The sequence below is a fragment of the Exophiala mesophila genome (assembly GCF_000836275.1).
Source record: "Exophiala mesophila strain CBS 40295 unplaced genomic scaffold supercont1.1, whole genome shotgun sequence".
NCBI lineage: Eukaryota > Fungi > Ascomycota > Eurotiomycetes > Chaetothyriales > Herpotrichiellaceae > Exophiala > Exophiala mesophila.
In genome coordinates this window covers 4078350-4090540 of record NW_015622504.1, presented here as the reverse complement: position 1 = coordinate 4090540, position 12191 = coordinate 4078350, and the positions used below count along the sequence as shown (strand labels likewise).

Genomic DNA, 12191 nt, shown 5'->3' with positions numbered 1-12191 from the left:
TGATTCAATGATATGGCGAAAGAAGAATCCATACATGCTCTTTTAAAAGAGAGTTCAATTCAGAGCTGTGGTGATCTCTGGCAGAGATTTGGATTGAATGTAACTTCAGCATATAATCTGCTTGAAAGTAGACGTGCTGTGAGCCATGTTTTCGAAGTCCTACAATATTGAGTAAGGACAGCATATTGCGGATCGTATTGTAGCAGTGAAATGGCCTCGCTTGTTGCCATTGTCCTTTCAAAAATCGTGTTGTTGCCATGTTATTATATAGGCAGGAGCCAGGAGCTGCACAGGAAACCATCAAGGGTCCTTGGCATATAAAATAAGGGATGATGCACCACCAATAGGAGTTTGTCTTTCCAGTCATTAGCCCCACAACCTTTCGCACCCACGTGAGAGCAGACAAGGCTCCGGCGACTCACTTCCCTCGGCGACTTCCTCCTGCTGCGTCAAGCATGGCAATTACAAGATAGGCAAACGAATAAGTCATAGGCTTGTCACACCACAAGATTGATTTGCTGTTTTGCTGTGTTCTATCTCCAAATGACTGGGGTATAAATAGGGGTGACTTTCATCCTCCTTCTGGGGAGCAACAGCTGCGGAACTCCATTTCTTCAAGTTGAGCTCGAGGCCGACAAATAATACCCCTTGGGCCGAGCTGCATTCGTCAGATCCGCCTTCGCCTGTTTCTGTTTCACAGTCCCGTCTCCCTGGCTGCATTCAACCGGCGAGATTTACTGTTTGTTCTCAATATGATCAGCCCCGTCCTTAACCGTTGCTGGGACATCAGGCTCAGTCTCTTTGGTTGTCACTTCGGCCAATTTCATGTCTCCATCCAAGGTCACAACAACACGGTCGCCAAAGATGGCAGCCACTTCTTCTAGAGGGACGTTGGCAGTCTATTTCCCAATCATTAGTTTTTGCAATTGCATTTCTCTCGTGTGAAGGGGGAAGCGTCGCCTTACCTCGGGGAAGAAGAAATAGAAGCCGACAAGGAAAATAACGTCCATAAATATGAAAATCATAAAATATCTCCAGCTGATGTCTCGGATGGCGATCGGCGTCACTTGAACCAGCATGATGGTCAAGGCCGTTTTTCCACCGTAGCCTAGCGCCATGCCTGTGGCTCGAATCTCCATGGGCTACATTGCTAAGGTCAGCAAACACGTCCACCATGCCATGGATCAAGCTCGACTCACCAATATTTCTGGGGCATAAGTGTATCCAAAGGCATTCATGATCCATCCGTATCCGCATAAGAAGACAAACATGCTAAGCATGGCCAGAATTCCTAGAGGCCTAGAAGTATTGCCACTGAGTTCAAACCGAGCCCAGAAAATGGCCAGCAGGACACTGCCAAGCAGGATAATGCTGATGGAAATAAAGAAAGACTTTCGCCGACCCAGACGGTCGAAGAAGTACATGCCGACGATGCCGACGATCAACGCAGTGGTTCCCCAGACCCCGACCAGAATCAACGGCATCCTTCCATCGAAGCCCAGCGCTTGGTAGAGGAGCACTTGATAATTTTGCAAAGGGATGATGGCTGTAAGCATTTGAAACATGAAGAAAAACATGATGATGTATAACCTTCGCCTGTAGGTGGGTCGACTCATGATGGCTACAATTCCCAGCTGCGGATTCCGTTGCTCATATTGGATCTGTGACTTGATCTGGTTGAACTCGCGTTGATAGAATGGTACACCGGAGCCAGCGGCATCGTCCTCTAACCCGCGCAAAGCCTTGGGACCGGGTGCTTGGACGCTGTCGCCATGGAGCTTTTGTAGAATGACCAATGCCTCGTCGTGTCGATCCTTGGAAACAAGCCAGCGTGGAGACTCAGGCATCCAAATGGCTCCCACGAGCATGACAAGTGGAGGAAGAATCTGAAGCCCGAGGAAGATTCGCCATTTGAGGTCGCCGCCGGTGATATACGAGAAGCCGACGCCCATCCACTCTGACAGCGCATAGGAAGCGTTGATGTTGACACTAATGATTGTGTTAGAAAAAGGTAGCTGAGGAGCAGGAGAAGCGCAACTTACTTGTAAAGCCCTCCCACACGCCCTCGAACATGGGGCGGTGATATCTCACTCGCATAGAGAGGACATAACGACCAAACTAGCCCATTTGCAACACCACCAATGGCTCTTCCACCAAGCAAAACACCAAGATTGGGAGCGCCAGTTTGCATCCCGGCACCTAGCAGACATACCACACAAGCTGCCTGGACAACTCTCCTGCGCCCGAACTTGTCTGGCAGCCAGGCGTTGGATATGGCCCCAAGAAAGATACCGGCATAGTAGACGGAGCCTAGAGCACCGAGAGTAGTGGCATTGAAATCGAAGTACCCAATGAACTCAGGATAGGCAATAATCGAGGTAGTGAGGCCAGAGTCATATCCGTAGAAGAAAGCTCCAAATGAGGTGTAGATAATACACCAAAGTGTGTACTGGTTCATCGTACCGTCTTTCCTGTGTAGGAACTAGAACTCGATAGAGGAAGGATTTATCTGCACTCGGTAGCCTTCAGAACTATTCAAGTGCTGATCAGTTCATTTTATCATCGTGCTGAGCATGTCATTGCTCGGTGTTTTTCGGTTTTCCATTCGTGGCTAGTGGGGTTTGTATGGTGGAAAGTGACTTGATGTTGGTATTCGCAGCTGAGTGTAGGGTCTGGGGTCGGGCACTGTACTCCGTAGCTTTGTATCCATTCCCCGTGGGGTTCGGTATTGGTCCACTATGATGTACGATACTCGGTTGTTTCTCGTCAGGGTTAGCCGACGACGCCGATGCTGTTGTCTCTGTCATCAGGGATGACTTCCGGGAGCCGACGAAGATCTCCAAGTCCAAGTCCTCCAGGTTTCTCGGCTGCCGATCAGTCTTTGGGCGGACCCTGGGAACGCGTTCAAAGGCGGCTGAATGACACAATAACTCGGCGCAGTAAGAATCCGCATATACGCCACCATCCCTATAGTATAGAGTTCGATAGTACTTTTGCGCGCTACGTGATCTCCGCCGCGGCCGAACACGAGAAGATAGCTAGCGCCTGAAAAGGGCACCCATATTGGCGTCAGGTAATCAGAGCGTGTTCCATTGGCTTGTCGGCGTTTCGGCTAAGTGGACATTTGCAACATGCTTCATGTTCCCCAGATCCAAGTGCGGGGACTTACTTGGTGTCGATCAAGATCGGCCGTGCGAGGTATCATTGGTCCTGACTTGGTGTTCACGTAGTCAGACCATGCCGCGGCTGGTCAATCCGAGGCTACCCTGTTACGGAATGCTCACCAGTTGCACCGCGCAAAATGCAAATATGTCCTTGATATACTCGCCTCGTCGTGGGAGTGCTGGTGAGTTGAAGCTGGATCGACATCTATCGGGTCGAGATGGCCATTCAATCTACTTCGACTGCCGTGACGACGGCCTCCAAGACGCTGAAGATCATGGGCAAGGCAGCAGACGTTAGCAAGAATGCCAACCTTGACAAATTTAACCAGCCTGTCCCCCAGCTGGAGTACGACCGGGCCGTGGATCTGATCCAGTCAAAGTTGAACAATATGGCTCTTGTTGCCGCGTCTCTCACCCTCAACTTGGGTCCAAACCATCCAGAACTTCTAATTGATGCCCGCACGACCCCAGCAACCTTGGCTAAGGTGTCAAGTGATCATTCCAAGGAAGTTGATGCTGAGGTCTATATTAAACCTATCATGATCAAGCGCTTTGTTGATGGGCTAATGGACGCTCGCTACGCATTAAATTGGGGCCACATCTTCCTCCTCAGCGGCCCAACCCGCATCGGAGTCAAGTTTGTTGATGCTCTCACTCCGTTTAATGCAATTCATCCGAGACTCGATCGGCTTAACCTGGACGAACTCCCCAAACCGACAGAGGACGTCGAACAAGTTAAGAGAGATCTCGATGTCTGGGGCTATGGCTTTGTGAAGAATGCGTTAAGCCCCGAGGAGATAAAGAGGTTGCGTACACGTCTTCTTGAACAGGCCAAGGGAGAAGCAGACGAAGGAATAGGACACTTTGATGGAGGAGAAGCTAGACCCAATCAGCGTGTCTGGTGCCTCCCCAACAAAGGCCAGGAGTTTCTGGATCTGCTAGACAACAAGACGATCGACGATGTGGTCCCTGACTTCCTCGGCGATGACGCTATTTTATTCTCATATACCGCCAACATCGCTCGTTCAGGAAACACTCCAATGCATATGCACACAGATCAAATCACGATCCAGCCACCTATTCGCTCCGTTGCCGTTGGCATGAATTTGATGTACTTCCTGGAAGACGTGACGGCGGACAACGGCGGCACTTTAGTCATGCCAGGGAGTCATAAAGGCAACTGGGCGCCAGATGACCCATATAGTTCAGCCGACACAGTGGCAGCAAACGGGCCGGCAGGCACCTGTATGGTTTTCGAGAGTCGGTTGTGGCACGCAACGGGGGCGAATACGACCCCTGGGAGCCAACGACCAGTCATTCTAGTCTTCTTCACCCGCCCATGGATGCGACAGCAGGAGAATTACTCTCTTTCCGTCAAAGATGACATTCTCGAATCCTGCTCTGACAGAGTCAAGGGCTTTCTGGGATTCCGCACCACTGGTAGTATTGGTGGGGTCCAGGTTCGCGGCAAGGATGGATCGCTGGTTAAAAGACCCAAAGAAGACGAATTCATATGTGTTAAGGGAAAGGGGAGCCTCGATGGATCCTAGAGAAGCTCCATGTATCTTTTGGTCAGGCACATCGAAAGACCTGTTTCTTCTTTTAAACTTTGATATACAAACATAGTATCGGTTTTGCATTCACGTATTGGTCTAAGCCTCTGTGTGTGACAGTACCGATTGTTACTTTGAAATTATAGGTGAGGAGCTCTCGTAGCGACTGGCTCTAACCGCCTAAGAGCGCTTAGCACGGCTACTGCTTACCTACCTAGGTAGAATTCTGCGGGGACTCGTCTAGAGTGCCTCTTCATGGCTTTCTCACGTGAGATCTAAACACTTAATCTCGAAGATCTTCCACACGTGGATTATGGGATCGCAGCTTTTCAATAGCAAAGACTAATTCTCACCTGATCATGCTTGCAGACCATCCATATCCCTTGGAAGTCTCTACAAACACAGATTACAGGTGTAAGGGGTCACAACGGGCAAATGGGACAGTGGCACTATCATCTTAAAGGAAGATTGTTGGTGCTTGGCAAATTTTAAATATTTCTTTTGTGGGGCCCGCTCCTCCAGCTGCAAGGCTGTGGCCGTGGCTGCATGCAACGTGGTCACAGGCAGACAAACAGACAGGCAGGCGCCCGGTTGTCAGGCACAGACACGCAACTCGCGCTGTCATCCACCCATCTGCATACTTGGACTCTGGGGTCAAAACGCACGCACCACACCGCGACTCTTCCTCTCCCTGCCACCGATAACAACTTGAACCTATAACCCAACGACGACGCATCGAATACCCTGCCTCACCATAGTCTTTCATTTCCCTTCATGATGATATGGAAGCTCTTATATATGACGAATCACCCCTCGCCGAGTATTTAGAAGGCGACGCAAATGCCTTCGACTTAGTCAACACTCCTCCCACCTCACCGTCTAATCCTATTTTCGCACCCAAAGGCCTGCCGAAGCTAAGAGAGAGCCTGCGCGCCATTCGAGAAACTGCAGCATCCGTCTCAGACGTGACCAACGAAAGATTTCTGGAAAAATTCCGCTACAATGTTATTGCCTCACAGCTCCTCTCAGACGACTCCAAACCGCGACGGCAGCATGTCGAAGAAACCCTCGAACATCCCTCGTTTTCTGTCAGAGGTGCCTTCCTCACCGCATCCTTGTCCTTTGCCATAGCATGGCTCCTGCATTCCCTCCGCCGCCGTTACCTCTTCCAACAATCTTTTTCATTCTCAGAAACATTTAGTCATATCTTAGTCTTAATAGGAGGTGGTCTGATTCTGTTTTACCTTGGCCGGCGACAGTACCTCGAATTTATCAGACGATCAGCGGCGTTTGCTCTCAGCGACTTTATTCTCCTTTCCCTGAATATCGACAGTACAGCCACAGAGGCTTTACGATTCATCCAAGAGGTGGAAGTGGTTTCTCGAGGCTATGACATGTGAGTTCCCGAACGTGCCTGACACTTCAAAGCTAATGTCCTCCAGAAGTCAGCCTATGCCCCCTGTCAGCCGCCTGGAAGACGCAGGGTCTCGTGGTCACTGTTCACATTTGAGAAAAACCATCGCCGAAACCATTGCACTCAGCATCAGGAGCTGTGTACAGTTTCATGAGACCATACAACCGCACGTCAGGGAATCCGATTTGCAGCGGTATCGTGATATATACGACGTCTCAATGCAGGATTATCCTGAGTATATTGCGCTTGCTGAACACATTCCTGCGGATGCGCAATACATGTTGAAGGACCTTCGGCTCCTTTTTCGCTTGCATTTCTCGGCAAGGAAGGTCTTCCTTTGTGATCTGTTGGCACTACACTCAGGATCAACCTGGCAGAACATCAAGCAATGGCGAGTCATCGTCGACAGCCTACGAAGTCTCAACGCCACCTATTCAGACATAAGTGTCCAACTTCAGACCGCGATGAAGATGGAGGCGAGTACTGATAATTGCCATGAGTTGCCTACACACCCCGTCAGTGATGCGTCGGCGGAAGACGGCGTGCCTTTGTCACCTCGCAGGCTACATACGAAGGCACAGATGCGTCGTTTTGATGCTGTTGCGAATGCCGTACGCTCTCTCAATGCCAAAGTTCGACTGATCAAAGATGACCTCGACTCCATTAGCCTCAATGACGATGACTCGACGTATAGCGCGGCGATGGTGCGGCACTACGAAAACCTAGGTACGGATCTACGCAATGCCTTGGTAGAGTGGGAGAAAGGCCGCAACACCATGTTCCTAAAAGTTGGCGTGGGCCAGGAAAAGAGAGTGTCAAGTGCATCCAGCTTGCTGTCGCCTGCCTCTCCGTCTCCGAGTAGCATTGGTGGGCAGACTATGGTGGATGGCAGCCCTGCCGATGCCCTACGGCTTTTGAGCGGTGACAAGCGGAGATCTTCCGATGAGAGCTTAGATGAAGAAGTGTTTGAAGCTGTTGCCTTGCCTCGAAAGCGCATGTCATGGGCTCCGATGAGTCGAGAAGAAAAGCTCAACAAGATGCAAGAGGACCGAAGGAAGCGGGCAACCATGCTTGAGCAAGCAGAAAACACGACCAATATGTTGCGTGAGCTACAGATGGTCATCAAACACCGGCCGAACGCCCGAATCGACACACGAATTTCATCGGTTTAATACCTGAAATTGATGAGGATGGGTGGCCTTTCGAGCCATGGACACGAATTAGTGGATGGCGCATCTGGGGTGTTTCAATGAGCGACGGAGCCAACGAATTTCTCAGTGGAAAATAGGTATTTCTTTTGTTTATAACAATTGGGGTATAATTGCAACAGCATTTGTGGCGTTGAATCACAAGCATATTGCAAAAAGAACTGGTGGATATGATATATGGCGCCGTAACAAAGGAGGTGATTCTCGAGAAGCCCGAATTTTCAAGCAAGGCGCCCTGGAGGAAGCACGACTTCTTCTGTGTTGAATATAGTGTATAATGGGTACAGGCCCAAGACTGGCAATAGACATCCCGCCAAGGTACATAGAATGTGATGACCAGATATCGAGATGCTATGTTGGCCACGACTTGACTAAGTGGTAGGAGTCATCGCCTTGTCAGTGAAGTCATGTGACATCGGTGCCTCGAATTCTGCCTTCCGATAAGGGGCACGATGGGACATCTCGAGATTATCGTAATTCCTGCCTCAAGAGTGATAATATGGATTACAGACTCATGACGTAGATGTCGAGGCACTCTCACGGGTCACGAGCTCAAGAGCGCGGCATCCGTACCAACCGTCAGCCTAAAAGATAGCATGGTAGGTCAGCAATAGACTACCACCTATACCTACCTAACCTAGATGTCTAGGCCTGCGGGATTTCCTCACTCCAGTACACCTTTAGGCTCTTAGCAACGACCGGCACGGTTGTCTAACTTCGCACACTAATCACGGGCTCGATCGGTGCCTGTCTGGCTGGAATTTCCCAGGGACGAACCTTCCCGAACAGAGGCTTAGAGGTTAGGCAGTCTTGAATTAGTGAGCAAATCTCACCCTCTACCGGGCCTCTCATTCGCTCTCACACACTTATTAACCCGGCCGAACCTGCCGCTTGAGAGCTCTTTATTCTTCTTCTGTCTACGACTTTCTCGTGCATTTCACCCGGGTGATTCTGCACTACGATCACCGTCCCCGGAAGCACATTTCCTCCGACCCCCGAAAGAGCCACAGAGCCTCGTTCGAGGCGGCTTTGGGGGGGGGGCCTCTTGGGTCCTTCGGGTGTCTTGGCCTCACTGGCTCCCCAATAGCGAGCCTCGGCCTCGCCCATCATTGCTCCGTGCCCCCTTTCCCCCGAAGAGGACCAGCGTCATAATCAATCATAACATACAGTATAAATGTGCATACAAGGTAGGTACCTACCTACCTACATACGGTAGGGCTGAGCCAAAGTGACCGCCAGATGTGAAAGCAATCCACGCGATGAACGGCGGATATTATGTATCCAAAGTCCCTGTCCTCGCATATCACCATCCTTGAGCCTCTCATGAACTCGTTCTTCTCCATATTCCTCGTTCGAGACAGAGTTTGAACTTTGCTAGAAAAAACACCTCATCCAGTTCTTTGCTCCATGTAACGATCCATGACAAGCATCTTTTCACACTCACCTGTCTCCTATGCCTCGACCAGGTTCGGCCGAGACGTTTTCATCCTTGGCTAACCGTTACCTCCCGAAATTCCAGACTCGTCGATAACCTGTCGAGTTGCAACGATGTTGCAGGTAGGTGTCGGTGGAAGGATTCCACTCTGCCAGTGATCGATGATCATTCAAGCCTCTCAGAGTCTTTGTCTCCACCCACTGCCAGTTGGCCTTCATCCTGCGCCGCGTATGTCGGTGTTCTTGTTGCCTGTCGACGTGCTTTTCGCCACAGCCGTTTAACAGAGGGTTTATCTCACCATGTGGTGCCTGCATTGGACCCTGAAGCTTCATGCTAGGGCATAGCGCAATCCAAATAATGTCCTTGGCCATCCATCATGCCTGTGCTGTTCATGGCCACCTTGGCTGTTCCGGCCCAGCAGCCATGAAGCAACCAATGTCCTTGTGCCTTCGCCTCTTCAACATCCTGTGCGCCACGTTTCTTTGCCACAAGCTTCAGGTCCGTCGCGGTCCCGTCAGCATATAAGCATGCCTTCCTGGTGATCGGTTGTCCAAGCCACACCCGTCGACATAGGCGCATCCATTCAATCTCCAGAAGCTCCAGACACACCTGGTCATTACAGCCTCGAATCCTTTTTGTATCTTTTTGGCTGCCGGCATTCTCCTCCGCCTCATTACCGCCGCAGTCCGCGGCGTACATGCATCTAACGAAGCCTCATCCAAAGACCAGAATCAGACCCGCCATTTCTTCTGAGTGTGGGGCTACAAAAACCCCCACGACCCTTCGGGCAGGAACGCTGTGTTTCTTGCCGTACAGGTCCTTAAAAGTTGAGAAGACCCAAGATCGCTTTCTGACCTCGCAACACTTAACCAGAGCTGACAAGAGACCTCTTTCCAACTTGGTACTCAACAATTGACCCATGGCCAATCACATTGTGGAAACGCCTGGCGAACCAGGTGGCTCCGCGCCTCGGAGACTGACCCAAGCTGTCGACGATGTAAGGCAGATTGCTGCGTCCAGTTCAACGTCTTCGGAAGCGCGGGCGCGGTCGGTAGCTACTGCAAGGGCCGCCATACGAGTCTTTGACGAATATAACCTCTCACAATTACCTGGAAGTGTCGTGGATCAGGCTTTTATCATCACTACATTACAAGAGCTCGCATATCATGATATTGATGGCGGGGCCATTACAGATATTGCTGAATGGTGCATGGGACGATGGCTGGCCCTCTCCCAGAACCATGCTGCAAGAGTCGCAGCATTTAGAGGTATGTAGCCAGCTTACCAATCGCTCGCCCTACTTACATAAGTCTAGGTTTAGGTCAAGCGTGGCTTGCCCGATCTCAGAGCCTGCTCGCTAGAATCCACCGCTTAGAGGGAAGCTCGTCAAGTGGAAGTAGCGGCAGACCCCAGAGTCTCGGAGAAAGATTCCCTTACACGTCGAGTGAGGAGACACGAGATGCTGAACGAGCAACTGCCGAAGCTGATGCTAGAACCCATTCCCCCGACTATGTCGAAGCTCGAGGGCTGTTGATCCCAGCGGTCGATCACTATACTCGAGCCTTGGAGTTGGCTGAGAGTCAGGGTTCTGTTCATGGGGACATCCTGGCAGAGGTAATCGAATCCCTGTTACATGATCCAGACTAGTCATGACTAATATGAATCTCCTTTCTTCACAGGCCGCAGAAGCGAACATGAGTCTTGGCAATGTGTCCTCGTCTCATGGCAACGATCGATACTTTCACACCGCGATTAGGTACCTTCGACGAGCTTCAGCTATTCCTGGATATGTCTTATCTCCATATTTGCAAAGGTGTATCCGTACCCTTAGGATCAGCTATTTCCGTACTAACAAGACTGCAGTTATTTGGACGACTATGGGCGATTGGTCGATTAGATTTTTACTGTTTCGACGAGTTTCTAATCAGAGATGGCTGCGCTACCTTGTACAATCTGCAGGCAGAGATGTACTGATGAAAGCTGCGTTATGTTGAATTAACCTACTACCTTTCTTTCGGACCCTCGGCCGCGGAGACCAAGATTGAGATGAGATATCAGAAATGGGAAGTTTGTTTTTTGATTCAGGCAATAGAATTATGACGTTGGCAGGGACCTGGAAATTGTATCCAAATTGATTTTCTTTCGACCATACGAACTACTCACTGACATTGCTCGCCATTCTTGGCTCAATCCCTGCGAGCAGGCCGCCAAATCGCAGTACGTGAGTCCAGTCACTGGCTCATCCTCATTTGGGACAAGATTGATGCTGCCTCAAGAATGATCAATCACTGCTAGCTGGTGGATGGTGGAACAACACTCCCACCCACTCCTCTTTCCACACCCCACACCCCTTTCTAAAGGCCATTGAATTCGCCCGAGCGCCCATAAATAAAAGTATGTACCTGGACAGGCCACCGTTGATGAATCATGCCAGAAATGGATTTTGTCGATGTTTACAACCATCCATACAAAATCAACAGCTATTTTCTGTTTCTTGGCCGCGACTAGAGGCGCTTGATATATAAAATTATCATGGATAGCCCAGGTAAAGGAGAAGACATGTCTGTAGAATTAAGCTTTGAAACCAAACGATCACACTCATTCGGCAAAGTCGCCTATTTGGCTAGGAGATGTGAAGCGAAGCACCATCTCAATTTTATCTAAAGCCTCGAACACCTTGAAAGTTCTACAATTTGCAGATCTCCAGCGCGTTGTAATCGTGGCGAACTGGAGAGAGATCAGTGCTAAAACTCATCATCCCAATCGTCATTGTTCCTTAGGCATAGTCTCAATTCATCATTGGGCATAACACAACTCCTCGTACTCTTTCTCACCTCGCCTATTAGCATATTAGCCAGATAAGACGGAGAATCCGTAGGATGTCTTGATTATTCCAATCCTTTCATCCAGCAGTCTCACAGGTTTATCTAATAATTACAAATAATTATACTAGCAAAAACTCACATGCTTGACGAAAACGACGTTATGGAACGACGAATCAAGTTGCGGGGTTACCGAGAACGGCGGGTTCGCTAACAGTTCTCGTGGCAAATGACCAGTGGACGCTAACTGGTGTGTGCTTCACCAGTCGAGATGGACCTCTAGGTAACCCTATTGAGGCTCTTTGCCCCCAGATGACCGGTACTTCAGGCACCCGCTTGGCGCCCACCACAATGAAGTACCGGTTCAAAAGAGGTCAATCGATGCACTTCATCGCCGGTTTGGCCACCGCGATCCTTCTGATCGAGAGGAGGCAAGGCGATCTTGGTAGGCATTGCCACAGAACTTTTCCGAATCTGTACTGTAGAATACGAGATTCGAGGACATTAGTGGATGCTGTGTGGATGCATAGCCACATGCTCATCTCGATCGTTATTGTATCGTATGGATCGAAAATTCACGCGGTATATAGATATG

The 12191-nt window shown here is 50.0% G+C and overlaps 2 protein-coding genes across 3 annotated transcripts; both read left to right on the top strand.

Moving 5' to 3' along the window:
- Positions 1 to 5335: 5335 nt before the first annotated feature.
- Positions 5336 to 7688, top strand: PV10_01307 (uncharacterized protein). The gene is made up of 2 exons (XM_016365500.1): positions 5336 to 6113; positions 6160 to 7688. The coding sequence occupies exons 1-2, from the start codon at positions 5500 to 5502 to the stop codon at positions 7301 to 7303; spliced, it is 1758 nt and encodes a 585-aa protein (XP_016229149.1). The 5' UTR covers positions 5336 to 5499; the 3' UTR covers positions 7304 to 7688.
- Positions 7689 to 8556: 868 nt separating this feature from the next.
- PV10_01306 lies at positions 8557 to 11419 on the top strand. Of its 2 annotated transcripts, XM_016365499.1 has the most exons (4): positions 8557 to 10042; positions 10090 to 10388; positions 10454 to 10587; positions 10638 to 11419. In XM_016365499.1, exons 1-4 carry the CDS (start codon positions 9694 to 9696, stop codon positions 10669 to 10671), a joined length of 816 nt encoding a protein of 271 aa, XP_016229148.1. In that variant the 5' UTR covers positions 8557 to 9693; the 3' UTR covers positions 10672 to 11419. The 2 variants fall into 2 exon arrangements, with proteins under 2 accessions (XP_016229148.1, XP_016229147.1); XM_016365498.1 differs by having other exon boundaries at positions 10454 to 11419.
- The last annotated feature ends 772 nt before the right edge of the window (positions 11420 to 12191 follow it).

Bases quoted from the DNA above. Each gene is read 5' to 3' on its own strand.
- PV10_01306 (XM_016365498.1), top strand. From the start codon at position 9,694: ATGGCCAATCACATTGTGGAAACGCCTGGCGAACCAGGTGGCTCCGCG. The intron at 10,043-10,089 runs GTATGTAGCCAG...ACATAAGTCTAG, and splicing joins AAGAGTCGCAGCATTTAGAG to GTTTAGGTCAAGCGTGGCTT. The intron at 10,389-10,453 runs GTAATCGAATCC...CTTTCTTCACAG, and splicing joins ATGGGGACATCCTGGCAGAG to GCCGCAGAAGCGAACATGAG.
- PV10_01307 (XM_016365500.1), top strand. From the start codon at position 5,500: ATGGAAGCTCTTATATATGACGAATCACCCCTCGCCGAGTATTTAGAA. The intron at 6,114-6,159 runs GTGAGTTCCCGA...AATGTCCTCCAG, and splicing joins GTTTCTCGAGGCTATGACAT to AAGTCAGCCTATGCCCCCTG.